Source organism: Muscardinus avellanarius (assembly GCF_963383645.1).
Source record: "Muscardinus avellanarius genome assembly, chromosome: 17".
NCBI lineage: Eukaryota > Metazoa > Chordata > Mammalia > Rodentia > Gliridae > Muscardinus > Muscardinus avellanarius.
Window position 1 is genome coordinate 21,355,935 of NC_137803.1, and position 22,273 is coordinate 21,378,207.

A 22,273-nucleotide genomic window follows, 5' to 3' on the forward strand; every position below is an offset into this window, starting at 1 on the left:
TATGAACATCATGATGTCAGACTAAAAACGCAGCAATAAAAGCACACAAAAAATCCAACCCATTGCTTTTAGACCCTAGAAAAGTGGCTGGAGGGAACGGACTACTTCCATTACTAGTTTTCTTGTACACCCACCCCTTGCATTTCCTTGTTTTTTTTTCTTTTGAAGTAGTAGAGATGAAACCTGGGTCTCACACATGCCAGGCAAGTGCTCTACCACTGACCTACCACCTCAGCCCTTTTTATTTTGAGACAGGGTCTTACTGAACTGCCCTGGCTGGTCTTGAGCTCGAGATCCTCCTGCCTCAGCCTGAAGAGCTGGGACTGCGGGGCTACACCACTGCATCACACTGGGCCATCGCCTTGCATTTCTGACACCTTTCTTTCCTTTAATATACTTGTATGGAGAGTTCCATCTATCCCTATCCTCTCCAACATAAACACCTTTCACCCCCAAATGCCTGCCCTGGCATTGGTCACACCATTCATTCATTCATTATTTATTGAGTGCCATCTGTGCTTGGCAGAGAATTTCATACATTCTAGATGTATGAAAAATCATTAGTTGGATATATATTGCTGCACTATTTTTAAAGTCAACTCATTAAGTGGTACAAAGTATTTTATTGACAGATATTTACATATTTAATAAGTTTGCTGAAATTAGGATTTCCTATTTGGCTATTTCCTAGTAGGCAAAATTTCCTGAGACTTTCCATATTTCGTAAGATAAAAACAGAACAAAACCCTGCTCTTTACTATAGCACAGCAATGATAGGATAACTATATTTTATATGCAGATGCTTGCATCTCTTCTCTTATTTATGGAAAATGTACGAATGCCAACCATGATATTCCTTTTATTAAAAAGCAATACAAAAGAGCCATAGAAATGAGACCGTATTTTTACATTATTGCTTGTTACATTTTCATGTTGTCAAAATGTACTTCTATAACCGTTCTTGCTTTATCTGAAACATTTCTCACTGGGCTTCCACATTATTAAATATTCGTGTTTATAGGAGCTTACTAAACTGCTAATCTGAGAACAATGATAACTCCACTGTGTCTCAGACCTTTTTTACAAACATGCTTATTTCTGTACAGTGTGAGAATTTGACCCAGTTCTCTTCCACTCTGCCAACAGTTCTTTTTGTACCTCTTCTGGTAGTTCATAGAAAACTTGAGGATCGATGTCAGATGGGAAAGCAATTTTCTCCTCAGCAGAATCATGCTCTCTATTTTCTGTGAGTTCTTGTTGTTGAGCAGCTGTTGCTATTGTCTGCTGACGGCTATCAGTAGTGTGGTTTTTGGAGAAAAGTTGCTCACTCTGCAAATTTGGAAATGAATGGAAAACAGATGCAGCAGGGTTGGTATTGGAAAAGTGTAATCCTTGAGATTCTTTAGGTCCTTGACTCATTCGTTCATCTTTTAATTGATTATCTATGTAATATGAATAATCCTTTGAGCTAGACTGATAAGAACTACTGCTATTTAAGCCTGATGTTCCTGGTTCACAAGAAGACACAGAAAGTACCTGCTTGCTACTAGGTAAATTATCGCTAGGATTTAAGGGAATATCCTGCGTGTGTTTTGTAGAAAAGAAAGATAATACTCCTCTGGAGGCATGTAATGTACAACTCAGACTTCCTTTCCCTGGACATTTTCCTGTAGATTTTCCAGAGAGGATTTCTTCTTGAATATCTTTTGGAAGCTGCCTAAAGACTTCTTGGTCAACACCCTCTGGAAGTGAGTGGAGTGGGAATTCACTCTTATCATTCTCTTTAGAAGAATCTGTTGTATCTACAGTAGGAGACTCCCCAGTTCTTGTGCTTCCAATTCTTCCACTTGACAGAAAATGACAGTTTGTCTCTTTGTCTTTGGAAGAATCTTCCACATGAGTATCTTTCATTTTCTAGAGCGCAAGGATAACCGATTAATTTAGATACAGGATATCTTTTAAATAGCCCAGATGGGTATACCTATAGCTATTATCGGACAAAATGTTTCAGACCTACTCAGCACCTTCAATCCTTTGTTTCAAACAACTGGAGATGATTCAGCTATCACAAAATTAGTCACACTATCGGGCAGATCTTACTCACTACTACAGGAAGAGGCTTCCTTCCTAGATAGCACTGAGCCGGAGGCAAATATGCGCTAGGATATTTGGAGAAAAATCCTGGAAAGGCTCTCAACCTGGAAAGGATCTCAACAGGCATGTATTCGACTGTCCAATGCTATAAATAAAGAATGGTGGCCTAGACAAGTGAGTCACCTAAAAGTTTTTTTTTTTTTTTTTTTTTTTTTTTTTTGGTGGTACTGGGGTTCCTGGAAGCCCTTCTACCTCCGGGCTACACTACCAGACCTATTTTTACATTTTTTTTATTTGGAAACAGGGTCTCCTAAGCCAGCGCACGCCGCTGGCTTCGAACCTGCGCGATCCTCCTGTCTCTGCCTCCCAAGCGCGGGGATTACAAGCGTGCGTAACCACGCCCAGCTAAAAGTATTTTTTTTAAATACTTTTTTTGCTCAGTGGCAAAGTGCCTGCTTTGCAGGTGTGGCGCTCTGGGTTCAATCCCCAGTTCCAAAAAAAAGACCAAAAAAAAAAAAAATATATATATATATACACACACACACACACACACACACACACACACACACACACACATTCACAGAGCATCAAGGGCTGGTTTTAAAAAAATTACTGACCTAAAGAGTAACATTTATCCAGGCATGGTGGCACACTCTTGTAATCCCAGCATTTGGGAGGGTTAGACCTGAGGATTGTGGTTCACAGAGCCTCAGCCACTTAGAAGGCACTCCGTAACTTAGTGAGACCCTGTTTCAAAATAAAAAATAGGGCAGGAGGTGTAGCTCGGAGGTTGAATGTCCCTGGGTTCCATCCCAAGACCCACCAAAAAAAAAAAAAAAGAGTAACATTTAGCAGAAAAGAAAGTTCTATGGCAAAAATCCAATACTACTTTTGGGACATAATACTGTTTTAATTTACATTAAATTAAAAATTTTCAATTCTAAACACTTTTCATTTTAATTTATACAATTTTTCTGTAAAGTTTTTACTCTAATTTCCCTTCTAGTTTTAAGCACTATAAAAAAAAAGTATACACAGTTGCTGGGTGTGGTGGCACACGCTTGTGATCCCCGCACTTGGGAAGCGGAGACAGGAAGATCGCGCAGGTTCGAAGCCAGCCGTGCGGGCTTAAGAGACCCTGTTTCCAAATTTTAAAAAATATAAAAATAGGTTTGGGAGTGTAGCCCGAAGGTAAAAGGGTTTCCAGGAACCCCAGTACCACCACCAAAAAAATTTTTTAAAAAGTATACACAGTCAAATATAGCTCAGAAAACATTTAGTACCTTCAAGAATATAAAATAAGCCAGGCAAAGGTGGCACATGCCTGTAATCCTAGTACTTGGGAGGCTGAGACAGGAGGATCATAGGTTCAAAGCCAGACTTAGCAACTAAGGAAGACCTTGTTTGAAAACAAAAAGTAATTGGTCTGGGGGTATGTGTGGCCCGGAGGTAGAATGCCCCTGGGTTCCATCCCCAGCACCACAACATAAATAAATAGATAAAAGATTCAGGACATTATTCTTATTAAGCAAACACTGTATGCCAGGTACTTTCACTTATATTTACTTCTCTAATGCCATTATATACTAGAAACCTTTAATTCCCATTCTACAGACTAATTCAAATATAAAAACAAAATACCGTGGGAGTGGGGGGCACTAAGGATTAAACCCAGAGGCACGCTGCCTCTGAGCTACACTCCCAGCCCAATTTTACTTCTTATTTGGAAACAGTCTCACTAAGTTGTGGAGGGCCTCACTAAGTGGCCGAGGCTGACTTCAAACCTACGATCCTCTTGTCTCAGCCTCCCAAGTACTGGGATTATAAGCAGGAGCCACCACGCCTGCCTCCAGAATACCTTTTTAACTTTCAGATAATTGATGGAATAAAAAGGTTGCAGAATAAAGTAATTTGAAGAGGGCATTCGTCTACTATGTTCATAACACTATTCTGGTCCCATTTTAAACAAGCGGAAATGAAAATATTGCTAATATACTAATTAAAATGTATAAATAATTTTTAAATTAAGAGTTCATTAGACATTAAGAACTTAGAAAAAAGTTACTAAGACAGCGGACAGATTACTAATCGTATTGTATGGGCTTCCTTCCATCTTGGCATACTCTATTTAGGGACTGTGTTTAAGTCATTTGAAAATGTGACTGATGCCTGCCTCTCTACCCCCAGGCCATTCATTTTTATAGCTGTGAAATCATTAGCAAATTCTCTCAATGCTGCTATCAGAATCTGATATAATTTAGAAACTAAGAAAACTTGAATTCTTCATACTTCTGCATGCCGTTACAAAACATATTACCGCTTCCCAAACAGAAATGCTCCATAATGGTTGTAAGGCTGCAAACATGTGACAGACAGTGTAAATGTCCGAATCACCCAAAAGAACCTCCACCATGAACACAGATTCGTTATTAGGCTACACAAATCCAATGAAGATCATACTTACAAAACTTCGCTTGCCAGAGTGTGAAGTTGCTGATGATGATGACGTTACGTAGCCGTCCATTGGCCCTTTCTTTGCGGTCGTTAGTGCTCTGAGGTTGCAGAAGCACACGCTCAGCAGGGTCAGGTGAAACGGCATCTTCACGTTCACCATGTTGCGAAACAGTTTCATCAGTATATCAACCATTGGGGTCATCACATCATAATTCCCTAAATAGAATATTTACAAAGACACTGTCTAGACACATATCGTAATGTTAAGAGTTTACTATAAGTTTACTAAGCCTACTAAAATTTTATATAGCTTAGATTAAGAAATTTGGATCCTCAATAGATATTCCTGGACATCTTAACCTCGTTGACTAAACTTAACACTTCAGAAATCAGTTGTGTTTCCTGTGAACTTGGGAAACTGTTCTTAGTACTAGGGACTGAACTGAAGGCATCGTACATGCTAGGCAAGCGTTCTACCAGTGAGCTACATCTCCAGCCTTTTTTCTTCCTTTCTTTTTATTTTTTTTTTTCTTTTCTTTTTTGAGACAGGTTCTCACCACTAACTTGCCCAGTCTCAAATTTGGGATCCTCCTGCTCCAGCCTCCCTGGTGTCTAGGATTACAGGAATATGCCACATATGCTTTGGGAGACATTCTTAACTGAGTCTTTACTTTTATTACCTATCAAAATAAAAATCTTTTCTAGTGAAAATTCCTCATAGAAGAGTATTTAATTGCTTACTAACTTCACATGAAGACCCTCCATTTTTGAAAATATTTCTAATTCACAGTTTGCTTTTCAATCTAACATTTAAATTCTTAAAACCTGGCCCATACCTGCCCCTAACTTCTGAATGATATGGGGCGGGACAGGACACTGACGACTCTCACGACTACAGTACTTCTCGGAGGAAAACCGGCGGATGACTAATCTCACTGTGTGCGGCTTCCTTCCATCTTGGCATATTCTAAAGGGAGAAGAGAAAACGAATTAGAAAAAAAAAAAACCATAAAATCCTGTTTAAAATAGCACCTCATTTATTGAGGTGTCAGATTAACTATACGAATTATACACATAAGAGATAACTAAATAGTAAGCAATAAAGGTTTCAGGACACCCAAATAAATATATCAAGCTTCATGTACTACAGCTCTGAAATTTTTTATTTTTGGAACTAGAGACTGAATCCAGTGGCATTTTCCTCGGAGCTACAATGCATCCCCATCCCCATTTTGAAATTTGTTACTAGGCAGGCATAATAGTGCACGCTTGTAATCCCAGTACTTGAGAGGCTGAGACAGGAGGGTCACGGGTTCACAGCCAGCCTCAGCTACTGAGGCCCTCTTCAACTTAGTAAGACCCTATCCAAAATAAAGGATACAAATAGGGCTGGGGGCATAACTCAGAGGTAGAATGCCCCTGGAATCAACCCTCAGTACTATAAATAAATATGAGGACGGAAGGAGAGGGAATGGGGTAGGAATTGGGTAAGGGCTAATTGGGTGATAAATAAAATTTATATACAATTTTTTTTAACTTTGAAACAGGGCCTCAGACAGGTACGGTGTCACATGCCTGGAATCCCAGTACTGTAGGAGGCTGACGGAGGAGAAGAGCAGGTTCAAGGAAGCCTCAGCAAGGAACGAGACTTTCATCAACCTAGCAAGACCTATTTTTTTTTTTTTTTTCGGTACCAGGTGTGGGACCCAGGGTCATTCTACTTCCGAGCTACACCCATAGTCCTACTTTTTAGTCTTTTTTATTTTTTTGAAACAGGGTCTCACTGAGCTGCAAAGGGCTAAGTAGCTGAGGCTGTCTGCAAACCACGATCGTCCGGTCTCCGCCTCCCGAATGCTGCGATTATAAACGTGTGCCACCAAGCCTGGCAATACGAGACTCTATTTCAAAATAAAAAAAATAAAATAGGGTTGGGGGTGTAGCTCAGAAGTAAATTGCAGATGAGTTCAATCCCCAGAACCAGACACACACACACACACACACACACACACACACACACACACACACACACACGGTCTTGCTAGGTTGTTGAGGTTCTTGCTAAATTGCTGAGGCTGGCCTTAAATCTGTAATCCTCCTATCTCAGCCTCCCAGGTATGAGATTACAGGAAAGTGCCACCACATCAGGCTAAGCTCTAAAATTTGAATATTAGACTTGTAGGCCTCACTCAAAAGTGAGTGTTGTCAAACTGTTTTATAATCTAAATTTAAAATGTAATTAAAAGCAACATATTTAAACCAGCAGGAAATCTAATAGACAAAAGTGAAAAATTACAAGAGAAAATGTTTTACAAAATGAGACTAAAAAATTTTTACAAAATGAAATTATTTGTATTAAAGGGTGCTCCACCAATAGATTCGAGAGTCAGTAGTAATATAATATTACTAATATATGATGCTTTACTAAAGCAATACTTTGAAAGATTAATTAAACACTCATTTAGAAAGATAAATTTTTGTGCACACATCCTTAAAAATATTCTAGCTGGGCATGGTGGTGCATGCTTGTAATCCTTGCGCTTGGGAGGCTGAGACAAGAGGATCGCACAGGTTAGAAGCCAGCCGTAGCTACTGAGTGAGGCTCTCAGCAACTTAGTTAGACTCTGTTTCCAAATAAAATATAAAATCGGTCTGGGAGTGTAGCCTGGAGGTAAAAAGCCTCTGGGTTCCACCCCCATACCACCAAAAAAAAAAAAAAAAAATCCATAAAAATGATCTTAGTTTGATTTAAAACTTTTAATGATACAGAGAATTCACTTAAAAAGTAGAAAAATTAATTCTTTGTAAAAAATGTCATTAAGGATAACATTTTCATTGCATAGCAATATACATAAAATCACAAACATAAGCTGGGTGTGGTGGCGCATGCTTGTAATCCCAGCATTTGAGAGGCTGAGACAGGAGGATCGCGGGTTCGCGGCCAGCCTAGCTACTTAGTGAGGCTCTTTGCAACTCAGTGAGACCCTGTTTCAAGATGAAGAATAAAAAGTAGGGCTGGGGGTATAGCTTGGAGGTAAAATGCCCCTGAGTTCCATCCCCAATACTGCAAAAAAAAAAAAAACCCCACAAACATAAAATGTAAATATTATACATTATTGAAGGCACTCTAAATAAACAATTCTGAATTAGAAAATTATTTCTGAGCCATGCATAGTGGCACATGCTTGTAATCCCAGTACTTGGGAGGCTGAGAGAGGAGAATCACAAGTTTGAAGCCAGTTTCAGCAACTTAGTGAGGCTCTCAGCAACTTAGCAAGACTGTGTTTCCAAAAAAAAAATGAAATAGGGCTGAGGATACGCCTTGGAAGTAGAACACCCCTGGGTTAAATCTCCCGAACCACCAAAAAAAAAAAAAAAAAAGAATCAGTTTTATATCAAATAATTTTTTTTACTGTTTTATCAGAAAACTTCTTGATAGCTTCTCAAGTAGGATAAACAGTCCTGTAAAGTATATTACTAGTATCCTTGTTTAAATATCTCCTAGCTAAATTTGTTTTTTTTTTTTTTTGGTGTTGGGGATGGAACCCAGAGGGGCTTTCTACCTCCGGGCTGCACCGCCAGACCAGACCTATTTTATATTTTATTTGGAAACAGAATCTCACTAAGTTGCTGAGAGGCTCACTAAGTAGCTGAGGGTGGCTTCGAACCTGTGTGATCCTCCTGTCTCAGCTTCCCAGGCGCTGGGATTAAAAGCGTGCGCCACCGCGCCTGGCTAAATTTGTTCTTCTAAGTAATTATAGAATTCAAAGAGTATGATATGCTAATTAAGACATTAAGAAAAAGTTAAATCCGAAGCAATTTTAGGCTCCTGCCTAAGGGATAGATTAAAAATTACATGGTCTTACACTTCTTTCAAACTTATAAAATTAATCATCATCTACTCCTAAAGAAGAATATAATTATACAATACACAGACAGACGGACAGACAGAAAGACAGACATAAGCAATGAGTGTTTTTCACCAGCCACCTCAGAGCTGTCATTCCTCTGCACCGAGGGCTGTGCTGAGTAAGGGGACTGGTAAGCAGTGATGTGAATAAAGTTTACTGCCTGGTTTACAGCATCTAGTCTCATTTCTGGGTTGATTCTTTAAGTAAGAGAACCTGTAAGACTTACTTCATGTGGTTTCTCTATGTATAGAACTGTTTCCGATGTCTAGGCATCTGAGTAGTCTCACCCCGAGCTGAGCTGAGCGGATGACCCAGTTTCGCCAGCACACTCCGGTCCAGCCTGAGTCACAGCGCTGGAGCTGTGTCAGGCAGGAGCCTCAGCTGCAGGCAGCCAGCGGTGAGCTGCAGGCAGCCAGCGGTGAGCTGCAGGCAGCCAGCGGTGAGCTGCAGGCAGCCAGCGGTGAGCTGCAGGGCTGCGCTCCCTCCCGCCCCGGCTGCATGCGATAGCTCAGTTCAGGAAGCAGCACTTCCTCAGTTCTCCGAGACTTCGAGTCATCCCCAAACCATTTTCTTTAGATAGCCCACCTAGAATCATTACAGAAGCATACCTACTTTAAACCGTTAGACCTCTGACATCCCAATGTGAGATATGTCTAGCATCAGAAAGAAATTGGAGGAAAGGCCTTACTTAGTAGCATCCATGAAGACATGAGGAAGACATGCATGATGCCTGCAAAGTGCATCAGAACGCTACACTTCTGTGGAGCTGACGTCGTGCCATTTGCACATCACAGTGCCGCTGACACTGCCCCAACGTGTGGTTCAGGATCCCGAACACACTTGCAAGCATGCCCACGGGCCCCACTTAACTCTTCCCTCCCTGGACTCCGCTTTCCTCACACAGTCTGAGGTAGAGGAGGCCTAAGGCTTCTCCTGCTTCTTCACTGTTGCTGCTTTAATTACATCCTATGGCAAATTTACACCTGTTACTACATAAGGAGTTGTAGAAGTGTGGCAGAATTACTCCTCTTTGCAGTTTTCCTCTTACTGAAATACTAATAACTATTAGATTAAGAGCAAAGGCCTGCCGGCGCAAGGGGGCACACCTCTAATCCCAGCACCTGGGAAGCTGAGATGGGAGCATAACAGGTTCATAACCAGCCTCAGCAACTTAGCAAAGCCCTCCACAATTTAGTGAGGCCTTGCTTCAAAATAAAAAAATAAAATTGGGCCAGAGTTGTAGCTCAGAGGTAGAAAGGCCCTGCATTCAATCCCCAGTACCAGAAGGAAAAAGAAAAAGCAAAGGCTTTGCAATTGCCACCAAATTAAAATTTCCTTCTCACCTAAGGACTAAAATAGGTCTAGGAATAACAAAGATATCCATAAGACTCCTTTATGTCAGTATCTATAGCTTATCATCCACATTATAGACACCATGTTAATAGAATTGAGACTAATGAAAGCAGATGGGTTAAATTAGTTCAGAACACAGATTACTGTCTTTGCAATAGTTTATAATGCAGAGAAGTGCAGTGATGAACGACCTGTCTTGACTAACATCGTCTACTCTCCAAGTAAGCTGTAAAATCCAAGATAGAACATCAGGCATTTTTTTCTTATACTGCACACAAAATAAATACACTGGGTGACTTGCAAAATAGATTTTAAAACTCACCTGCTTAAAAGGCTAGCAAGTAGTTCTTCAATCTTTTTTCTAGCTTCAACTTCTGATGAACATTTTTTAAATGAATCTTCTTCACTAAAGGACTACCAAAAAATAAAAACAAAACAAATCCATGAATAAGGATCATTTTAAACTCAAATAAATATATCCATTTATCAGTGTAGATGCAAATAAATATTCAGCACATCCTTTTTTGGGTGAGGATACCAGGGTTTAAACTCAGGGGCATTCTAACTCTGAGTTACACTCCTAACCATTTATTTATTTACTTACTTACTTACTTAATTATTTAATCTATTTTGTGTGGGAGGGATACTGGGATTGAACTCAGGGATGTTCTACTTCTAAACTATGCTCCCTACCTTTTTTTTTAAAAACAGGGTCTTGCTAAATTTCTGAGAGTCTCATTAAATTGCTGAGTCTGATCTCAAAAATACAATCTTCTTGTCCAGCCTTCCGAATACTAGGATTACAGGCATCTACCACCATGCCTAGTTAATTTTTTAAATTCCGAAACGATCTTGCTAAGTTGCTGAGAATCTAAGTTACTGAGGGGCTTACTAATAAGGCTAGCCTCAAACCTACAGTCCTCCCGTCTCAGCCTCCCAAGTACTGGGATTACAGACATGAGCCACCAAGCCTGGATCAACACGGTACTAACTTACCTCTTGTGTTGTGAATCATTTAGTTCATTTTTACATTAGTGTGTGTGTGTGTGTGTGTGTGTGTGTGTGTGTGTGTGTGTGTTACTAGAGATTAATCCCAGGAGCATCCTGCCTCCAAGCCAAACCCTCAGCCCTCTATTTTCTTTTATTTTGAAACAAGATCTAGGTAAATTGTTAAGGCTAGCATGGAATGTGGAATCCTCCTGTTTCGGCCTCCAATACGCTTGGTGACATTAACTTCTCATCTATAAGTTCAATAGAAACTTCTCATCTATAAGCTCTACTAGAAAGTGTGCTGGAGGTTAAGAAAAGTAGAAAGCTCTAGCACCAGCTGCGTGCTTTACTATTATGAGTACAGGGCTCTTGAGTCCCTCAGACTTGAGCACATCCTTGGATAAATTATTTAGTGTTTCTCAAGTACCATATCTCGTGTGTGTGTGTGTGTGTGTGTGTTACTGTGGATGGAACCCAGAGGCATTCTACCTCTGCACTACACTCCCAGCTCTATTTTTTTCTTTCTTTTCTTTTTCTTTTTTTTTTTTTTTTTTTTTTGCGGTACTGGAGATGAAGCCCAAGGGCATTCTACCTCCAAGCTACATCCCCAGCCCTACTTTTCTTTTTTTTCTTCCTTACTTTGAAACAAGGTGTCACTGAGTTGTGGAGGCCTCACTAAGTAGCTGAGCCTAGCCACAAACCCATATCCTCCTGTCTTAGCTTCTCAAGTAATGAGATTACAGACATTCACCACCATGCCTAGCTTAGTATCCTCATCTTAACAAAAGAAAAAGGAAGGAAGGAAAGAAGGAAGGGAGGAACAAACGATAGTCCTGCCTACCTCAAAAGGTTGTTGTGAAGACTAAATGTACTCACGTCTGTAAAGCACTTGGTAAAGTGCTGTCAAAGAGGAAAAGCAAATCAATATTAACTGAGTGATTACACCTTTTACTGTTCAATCATGGGACTCTTCTGAAAACAGTATTTTTTAAAAATTAAAACATTTTGCTTCGTTATGTGTATTACAGGCTATTAGAACTAAGCTATATACAGTCGAAGTAGCTAACCTGAGACTTTAAAATATTAAGGTTCACTTGGTGTGCTGGTACACCCCTATAATCCCAGCTCCTATGGAGTCTGAGACAGAATGATCACAAGTTTGAGGCTATTATGGTCAATTTAGGAAGACCTTGGCTAAAAATATAAAACAAAAGGGGGGCTAGGAAAGTAGTTCAGTAGTAGAGAACTTCCCTAGCATGTGTGATAAGGCTCTGATTTCGATCCACAGTAACCTCCCCCAAATGACAATAAATAAAAATATCAGTTCCCAAGTTTCAACTCCCCCAAATGACAATAAATAAAAATATCAGTTCCCAAGTTTCAACTAAGAATATTTGTTAATCTAATATAAACAGCTGGGCATGGTGGCACATGCCTAAAATCCTAGTACTTGGGAGGCTAAGACAGAAGGATCCCAGGTTCACAGCAGCCTCAGCTACTTAGTGAGACCCCCTGCAACTTAGCGAGACCTTGTTTCAAACTAAAAATAAAATAGGGTTGAGCGTGTAGCTCAGAGGAAGAATGTCCCTGGGTTTTATCCCCAGTACCATAAACAAACAAAACTTAATCTAATAAACCGGTCATAGAAGGATCATATACTAACTGAAAGCAAAGGAGAATGGTAAATATATGGCACCAAAAATAGAAATCTTTCTCTCGAATAATGTGAATAAATCTTACTGTGTACCTGAGGTGGTCCTGAGGGCGTCACAGGAGAGTTATCCTCTCCAAAACCAAGCTTCTGGATACGCTGAGCAACTGCAACTCCCAACTCCTTTTCTAATGTTTTGGGTGAAAAGGCTTGGAGATCACGCACACTACTGATCCCCAGGGCCTCCAGGCGTTTGGCAGTTTTATAGCCAATACCTAATCAAAAAGAAATGATACAGTGTTACCCTAGCTTTCTTCCTAAAATGAAGAAAATTAAAATGTTAAAAATATATAACCATATCTTAACTTCCATAATCCCTATTTTACAAAGATCAAACTCCACTGCAAATTAGGTTACTCTTCCATTCAGGGCCCCTGAGCTATAGGCACCTCTTTGGAGCCCTCACAACATGTATTATAATACAGTGAGTATACAAAGAGTCAATAATTCAGTATTGATCAAATAAAATTTTTATCATCTGTTATACAATTACTGTGGAAAAACTCTAGAATCTTGGCTACTATTGTTAAAAAAAAAGACTCACTAGAGCAAATAAAAGTGTGTGCTTATTAGCTGACCTGATTTTTACACATAACACCACACATTTATCCACAAGTCACATCTTAGCAGTGTTTACCATCTGCAATATAAGAGCAAAAAAGCAAACAAGAATCTCTTACCAACAAACCTCTTCCCACAAAGTTTTTGCACTAAAACTCAGTCACATTCACAAGAGAAATATAATGCCTCTTTATTCCTCTCACTTAAAAAAATAATTCTAGCCGGGCGTGGTGGCGCACGCTTGTAATCCCCGCGCTTGGGAGGCAGAGACAGGAGGATCGCGCAGGTTCGAAGCCAGCCGCGCGCGCTGGCTTAGGAGACCCTGTTTCCAAATAAAAATGTAAAAATAGGTCTGGGAGTGTAGTCCGGAGATAGAAGGGCTTCCAGGAATCCCAGTACCACCAAAAAAAAAAAAAAAAAAAAAAAAAAAAAAAAAAATTCTAGTATGAATATAATGTACCAATAAAATTTTTAAAAATAATAATTCTACAGTTATCTGATTTCCTTATATAGTAAAAGCAGTAAATCATGACAGCTAGGTAGGGAGAATTTTTAGAGTGTAGTGACATATTTTTACAGCAGAAATAAAAGAAGATTGACAACTGGCAATGAGGGGAAAAGTAGAAAGCCTGTGAAGTAGACGGAATAGCTCAGAAGTGTAGTCAAGTATCGTCCTCAACTGATCACAATTTGAGATGGTTCTTCAGAACGCAGAACACAGAACCAAACCCAAAACATCAAATTGTAACGCCAAGGAAGGCAAGGCAGTATATAATACATTTTGGAATCACACAAACATAGTTTAAACATGGGAAGTTATGACATTTAAAAGTTTTAAGTTTCAGTTGTCTCATTTTTGAGAGAAATTTCTCATTTTGAGAGAATTCTTTTACTACATCCTACTCCTCAGCAATGCAAGAGAAATGAAGTTTAGTGCATTCATTATTGATAATTTAATGTATTCATTATTGATGGTCTATAAAAATGCAAGTTTTATGATCTTCAGAGACACAAATTTGCCCCATTATCTCAATAGGTTAGTGAACCACTCAAATCGAAGCATTGGCAGGTCCACTATGGTCATAATATTTTATGGTTTTTTTTTTTTTTTTGCGGGTCTGGGGATGGAACCCAGGGGCATTTGACCTCCGAGCTACCCCTACCCAATTTTTTTATTCTTTTTATTTTGAAACAGGGTCTCACTGAGTTATGGAGGGCCTAAGTAGCTGAGGCTGTCTACGAACCATGATCCAACCATCTCAGCCTCCTGAAGGCTGGGATTACAAGCGTGCACCACCACGCCCAGCTAATATTTTATATACAATCCCCAAAGAGAGTAAAAGATGAAGTCCCCTCTCCAGATGCAACGCACAATGTAAGACTATGAACCAGAGACTGAAAATATAGGACCATATGTTTTCAGGTTATAACTTTTACTATCAGCATTAGAAAAGTACTTCCCGCTGGGCGTGGTGGCGCACGCTTGTAATCCCAGCATTCGGGAGGCTGAGACCGGAGGATCGCGGTTCACGGACAGCCTCAGCTACTTAGTGAGGCCCTCTTCAACTAAGTGAGACCCTGTTTCAAAATAAAAAATAAAAAATAGGGTAGGGGATGTAGCTTGGAGGTCGAATGCCCCTGGGTTCCATCCCCAGACCCGCAAAAATAAGTAAACTAAAAAAGAAAAGTACTTCCAAATATTTCCTCATACAGACTTGCTCCAAAAACATTAGGAGCATAATTTTTCTTTAATAACTAAGCATATACCTATAGAAATTAGTTATATCTATACTTTTTAAGATTAAAAAATACAACAAAACAAGCATATATTCTCTGAATGTATTTGTCTTACCAGGCATTTCTTTTATGTGGTTCAAACTGTGAATGAGATCTTGACAACTTTCAGGTAATAAGACTGTTTGTTGATTTGGTTTAAAGATGCCAGAAACTAATTTTGCCAACAGTTTATTAGAAGCCACTCCAGCGCAGCCCGTGAGCCCCAACTGGTTACACATGGCTTCCCGCATCTCTGCTGCAATCTGAGACCCGACAAGCAGTCTGATGTGCTCGACGTCATGAGGGTTTATGGCTATAAAATAATGTTGTTAAAATCACAACACTTTTAGTTTTCTTCTTTACAAGAGTTTTAAAAAGGTACACAGCTTAGTTTATATCCACACCCTCCCACCAGCACTACTACCGTCCTGCTGCTCACTCGACTCTCTCCTTTATTTCTTCAGAAGAATACTATAAAGTAAATAAATAACCACAAATGAAGTCCGAGGGCTTGTGATAATGCATGTATACTGGGAATGTTTAATAATTAACAGATTACAAAAACTGATCTCATAAAAAATTCCCGTGAACCAGCTGGGCGTGGTGGCACTTGCTTGTGATCCCAGCATTAGGGAGGCTGAGACGGGCGGATCCCAATTCGCGTACAGCCTCAGCTACTTAGTGACGCCCTGTTTCAAAATAAAGAATAAAAAATAGGGCTGGGGGTAGCTTGGAGGTAGAATGCCACTGGGTTCCACCCCCAGTACCCCCCCACACACACACACACAGAGTAACGGAGGGAACGGCACCAAGTACTGTGTGAATATATGCCATTGTCAACATGATCCACATTATTATGTGAGACTATAGTGCAGCAATAAAATTTTTTAAAAATACAGTAACAAGCCAACTCCTGTAATTTAAGGATGACCTGAAAGAAATTTGGCTCTTACATTATATCAAAGAGATAAAACTACATAGAGCATTGAGCTATATGTCACCAAAATCTGACTTTCTGCCTACTTCATATGGAATAGCAGCATTCTATCTGAGTTATCTCAGATTACTAACTAAATAACAGAACTCACAGTGCAATCACTGAATATTAAGACAAATGTGTATTTTTAGTTACTAAGTGGAATAAATAAGCACCCACTTACACTGGTTATTGTACACGTGACCGCACACAGTCACTGCAGAAAGTTCATCATTTGGAAGCTGCTGGAGTCTCCTCCCGACCGTCTCTGTTAGATCCACAAAATTTTCATCAAATCCAAGTCTCTCCACAACTGGACTAAATTCTTCCAACAATTCTAAATTGAAATAATATTAGAGCACAGATAGAAGTTGTAACTAGAACAGATCTATCTACTTAAAGCTTTATAAATACATCAACTCTATCATTAAAGGTTTTATATAAGCTGAGTATGGTGGCACATGCCTGCAATCCTAGTACTTGGGAGGCTAAGACAGGAGGATTGCAGGTTTGAGGTTAGTCTCAGCAACTCAGGCTCTCAGCAACTTAGGGAGACCATTTTCAAATAAAAAAAACAAATTAGGTCTTGAGGTATAGCTTGCAGGTAGAATGCCCTTGGGTTCAATCTCCAGTGCCACACACAAAATTTTACATATATTCACATTTCCACAATATCTTTAATGAAAGGTCTCAGTGAACTGTGATTTTTTTCTACATCATATTTTGAATAAAGGCAATATTTTTCAAAAAAACAAGTAAAGAAATAATATTCCCAAGGCAATTACTCATCACAAATCACAAATATATATGTATATATATTTATGAAAAATGTATATATATATTTATGAAAAATGTATATGTATATATGTATATATGAGCGTGTGTGTGTATGTATATGTGTGTGTATATATATATATATATATATATGTATATATATACTTTTTTTTCAGTACTGGGGATGGAACCCAGGGGCATTCTGCCTCTGAGCTATACCCCTAGCCCTTATTTTCAACTCTTTATTTTGAAACAGGGTCTCACTGAGTTGCAAAGGACCTAAGTAGCTTAGGCTGTCCACGAACCACGATCCCCCTGTCTCAGCCTACTAAATGCTGGGATTACAAGCATGTGCCACCATGCCTGTCTACAAATATATTTTAGATCAATCTTCTATACTTGTTATTTCTATATCTGTAGTCTATTAAATAATGCTTATAGTTAACTATAATCTTAAAGCAATGTATTAAAGAAAAAGTTATAAGCCAGGCACGGTGGCACATGCTTGTAATCCCAGCATTCAGGAGGTGGAGACCGGAGGATCACAGTTCGCAGACAGACTCAGCTACTTAGCCAAGCCCCTCGCAACTCAGTGAGACCCTGTTTCAAAAAATAAAAAGACTAAAAAAATAAGGCTGGGGGTATAGCTTGGAGGTACCATGCCCCTTGGTTCCATCCCCAGTACTAAAAAAAAAAAAAAAGTTACAGTCCGCTTAGAAGAGTAAAAATGATATAGCTATATTTTTCACAATAACTTAGGTAAAACAAAATAACATTTGAAATTTCTACTTGATACTGAGTCAAACAGAAAAGCCACTTAACTTTCAAAATACAACACAGTATTTTGACTGTCCATTCCAAAGCATATTCCTTAAGAGTGTTCAAATGACCACCCTTCAATGGACACCAAAATGGCAGATGCTCAAGTCCCTTATGGCATAGTATTTGCATATAACCTATGCATATTCTCCCATATATTGTAAATTTTATTGTATTTACTCTACAAAGTAAATAGTTAATAGCTGTTGTATTGTATTACTTGGGAAATAATTATTTTAAAAGTCTGTAACTTTCAGTAAGAGGAAATTTTTTTTAAATTTCAATCCATATGTCAAATCTGTGGATAGGGAACCCATGCAGGGTCAAGAGTATCTCTCTTAGAAAACAAGAACACTTATTGGTCCTTAAAGTCCTATGAGATGAAGCCTCAGAAATAAAAGAACTAAATCATTCTGCGCTGATCATCTTTTACAAAAATACTAAAAATTATTTTCTGTTTTACTGATGCTAACATTATAATAATAGAAAAACAATAACGGTAATATTGCAGGACCCAGGCATGGTGGTACACGCCTGTAATCCCTCTAATTTACTAAAAGAGTAAGTTTCAAGCCCAAACCTTAGCATAAAATAGTTCAGCTACAATGTAATATTTAGTAGATACATAAAATTCGGGGAGAGATGAGTATGTTCATTACTTTTGTGTGTGTGTGTGGTACTAGGGAAGGAGCCCAGGTCATTCTACCTCCGAGCTACACTCCCAATCTTATTTTTTAGTCTTTTAAAAAATTATTTTATTTATTTATTTATTTACTTACTTATTTATTTATTTTTTATTTATTTATTTTTGCAGTATTGGGATAGAACTCAGGGGCATTTTACCTCCAAGTAACACCCCAGCCCTATTTTTTAGTCTTTTTACTTTTACTTTTTAAAATTTTTTTGCAGTACCAGGCATGGAACCCAGGATAACTGGACCTCTGAGCTATTTTTTAGTCTTTTTTATGTTGAAGCAGGGTCTTACTGAGTTGCGAAGGGCCTCAATAGCTGAGGCGGTCCTCGAACCGTGATTCTCCTGTTTCAGCCTCCCAAATGCTGAAATTGCAAGCATGCGCCACCATCCCTGGCTCATATAATTTTTAAAGTGAACAATACCCAAAGTAAAACTATTAGGAAAAAGAAACTTGATTCATAGAATTATATTAATATTTATATACTTAATAGGCATCCTACGTAAAAATTATTAAGTATATTGCCTATCATTTGTACCTGTAACCTTATAAGACATCTCTCTGTAACGGGTCAAATCTTCTCCATTAACCAATACCAGCTGTGGACACTTTTCTTTTGCATCTCTGACATTCATAAGTTTTTTAACTCCAAGTTTTCTAGCTTCGTAGTTGCAAGTAACCACCAAATACTTCTGCTGAACACCTATAAGAGATAAATATGAGAAAAATCAAGCAGGCTTAAAGAAATATATTAAGATATTACTTATCAATTCCACATGATAACTATATAATATAATGAGGTGTTTGGATAAGAATAAAAAGCTGTCTCAATTAAAACATGTAGCCTCCATTTATCAAACTTCTACAAAGAATCAGAGTGTTTTGTGTTGTTAATGCTTTGTTTTTGCGGTGCTGGGGAGTGAACCCAGAGACTCACTCATGATAGGCAAGTGCTCTGCTTCTGAACTATTAGAACCCCAGCCCCAAGAATCAGGTTTTTGAGCTATTTCCTATTCATGAATGATAAGATCCAATATATTCTTTCCCCATATCCTACTTTAAACCTTTGGTTGTTTTGTCTACTTTGGAAAAAAGAAAGTTATCATTAAGTAATAAAGCACTGAATAACAATAGTAGAAATTACATGCTAGAACGTGGATCAATTATACACACACAAAAGAAAACAAGCTGTGTATACTTCTCAAATTTAGCAAAAATTACCATAAATATAGTCGGTAGAATTCTCAGTGATAAGACAGAATTCAAATCTTTCTAGGGTTATTTTTTCAGACCATACAAAATATGATTAATTTATACTGCAATGCATATAGATTATATCAAAAAATAAACCAGATGAAAATTGGGTACAATTAGATACTGGTTGCTGTTAGAAAAACTCATTTATCTTCTGAGTAAACTGCTAGTGAGCATAAACAATGTCTTGTTACAAGTGCCAAACTACAGCAACTGTTAGGAATCTCCCCCAAATAAATACCCAAATTACTGAAATTTTTAAATAATAATCTGCTAATGATTTGATAGTAAGGAGGCTTTAAGAGTTTAAGAGCTCCCTATAAAAAATAACTGCAATATTATCATCTACAGACTGCATAAGAATTTTTATCGGTGACTGATTGCTAAAATGGTTTGCTTTTCTCTTTTTATGCAAGTCGACTACTCAATGCCACTATAAAAGTAATGTTCCTCTACAATATATAAAATACAAACATGCAGAAGAAAAAATTATATCCATTCACCTCTTACACAATTCTTTTTAAATTTTTGGTTTTGTAAAGACGAAGAAGCTTGGCAATGGTGGTACACAGCTGTAATCCTAGTACTTGGGAGGCTGAGATAGGACGATCCCAGGTTCAAGGACAACCTCAGCAACAAAGAGAGACTCTTAGCAACCTACGGACACCTTGTTTCAAAAACAAAAGTTAAGCCAGGCGGGCATAGGGGAGCACGCTTGTAATCCCAGTACTTGGAAGGCTAAGACAGGAGGATCAGGGGTTCGTGGCCAGCCTCAGCTACTTAGTGAGGCCCTCTGCAATTTAGTGAGACCCTGTTTCAAAATACAGAATAAAAAATTGGGCTGGGGATTTAGCATGGAGGTAGAATGCCCCACGCTTCAACCTCCAGTACTACAAAAAAAGAAAAAAACGAAAAAAGTCAATATACCATATTTATACATAGTTTTTTTCTAATCAAATTATGCCCCCAAATATATTACCAGGTCAAAGATTCATCAGTGAACTATATAAATCACATGTAAATACTTTAATCAAATTCTTAAATGCAGAATTACACTATATGGACTCTCCGGTGTAATCACAGTCTGAGTTGGCCATATATTTGCTGAGTGTATATAAGACTATTTTTTTTCTCCAAATTTGCAACATTTATAACCCTCACTTTAAGAAATCATTTCCTTGTACTTAATCTCATGATACCTTTTATATTCAGAGCATCTTGCATTACAATGCTACTAGCTAGAAATGTCTTTTAGGTTCCCTAACCCTCCACACACCTAGAGAAGTTTTAAAGATCCTAGCCTCTGGCTGGCATACCAAAAAACTAATTATCCCCCCCTTTTTTTTCTGGTGTGGAGATGGAACTCAGGGGCATATGACCTCAGAGCTACACTCACTGCCCTATTTTTTTATTTTGAAACAGAGTCTCACTAAGTTGCAGAGGGCCTCACTAAGTAGCTGAGAGTGTCTGTGAAAAGCAATCCTCCTGTCTCAGCCTCTGGAAAGCTGGGATTACAAGCGTGTGCCGCCACTCCCGGCCTTTCCCTTTTTCTTTTTAAAGTAAAGGAAGCTAGATTGGGATTTATTAAACCAAGTTACTGTCCTGAGAAAAAGGTAGTGTTCAAAGATGTGTTAAGGAAACAACTGAAGACCCTATTATACGTGTTCCATAACAGCAGCAAGAAAACCAAAATCGTTCATATATATTCATATATATATATATATATTCATATATATATATATATTCAAAAATATTCATATATATATGAATGATTGAACCTAGGGACATTTTACTTCCAAGCTGTACTCCCCGACCTTTTTCTACTTTTTATTTTGAAAATAGGGTCTCGCTAAGTTGTTGAGGGCTCTACTAAATAGCTGAGAATGGCCAGAAACCTGTGATCCTCCAGTCTCCGCCTTCCAAGTCCTGAGATTACAAGCATGCATTATGGTACTCCGTTTCAGATTTACCAGCTTTTAAATGAGGCTTTTAAAATGTACATTACATGCCTGCCTATAAAGCACCTTAAAAACAGCTTCCAAAATCTTTTTTTTTTTTTTTTTTTTGCAGGTCTGGGGATGGAACCCAGAGGCATTCCACCTCCAAGCTACACCCCCTGCCCAATTTTTTATTCTTCAATTTTGAAACAGGGTCTCATTGAGTTGCGGAGGGCCTCACTAAGTAGCTGAAGCTGTCCACGAACCACGATCCTCTGGTCTCAGCCTCTCAAATGCTGGGATTACAAGCATACGCCACCACACCCGGCTTCCAAAATCTTTCTGAATATGGTCATTAAGTCAGAATACACTGAGCATGAGTATCTAATTCTATTATTCTACAACCAAAATACCATCAGCGTGAAGAATTACCTAAAGGCTTGCCCTTTAATTCAGGGTTTGAGATCATTTCTACTTGTGCATAAAAGCAATCCAGATCCACGTGTACTATGACTCTGGATGGAGAACGTGTTGGTACCATTTCACGATGAACTGCTACATAACAAACAGAAAAACACAGACAGGTATTCAGGCTGCTCATAATCTTTCAGCAACTGCCAGATCCTTAAAATATTTTACCTGGAAGAGAATGCAGGGCAGTTTTACATTTTTTCCCCCCCTGGATCTGATGTCAAAGCACCCACAAATTACAAAGACATGGAACACTATAATAGGGTCTTCAGTTCTGTTTACTTAACACATCTTTGAGTACTACCTTTATCTCAAGACAATAACTTGAGAGGGAAAAAAAAAAGTTGATCAGTGGTGGATGATGTAAAGACGAATACTATCCTTTGGATGTAAAAGGTCACATTTACAGTAAATCACAAAAGAGACAAAATTGTTTCGTGATGGAAACAATGCTGAGTTTTCAACCAATTTGAAAATTACTCTAAATGTCCTATCCCTATATT

At 38.5% G+C, this 22,273-nt stretch overlaps 1 protein-coding gene across 3 annotated transcripts; it reads right to left on the reverse strand.

The window, feature by feature from the left end:
* Positions 1–1,092: 1,092 nt before the first annotated feature.
* POLI (DNA polymerase iota) lies at positions 1,093–21,840 on the reverse strand (the record flags this gene model as incomplete). 3 transcript variants are annotated; one of them, XM_080714818.1, is made up of 9 exons in its annotated part: positions 1,093–1,914; positions 4,559–4,764; positions 5,385–5,515; positions 10,132–10,223; positions 12,547–12,725; positions 14,924–15,160; positions 16,008–16,091; positions 18,647–18,811; positions 21,732–21,840. In XM_080714818.1, 9 exons carry the CDS (start codon positions 21,838–21,840, stop codon positions 1,093–1,095), a joined length of 2,025 nt encoding a protein of 674 aa, XP_080570944.1. The 3 variants fall into 3 exon arrangements, with proteins under 3 accessions (XP_080570944.1, XP_080570943.1, XP_080570945.1); XM_080714817.1 differs by having other exon boundaries at positions 16,008–16,160; XM_080714819.1 differs by lacking the exon at positions 14,924–15,160 and having other exon boundaries at positions 16,008–16,160.
* Positions 21,841–22,273: the final 433 nt, after the last annotated feature.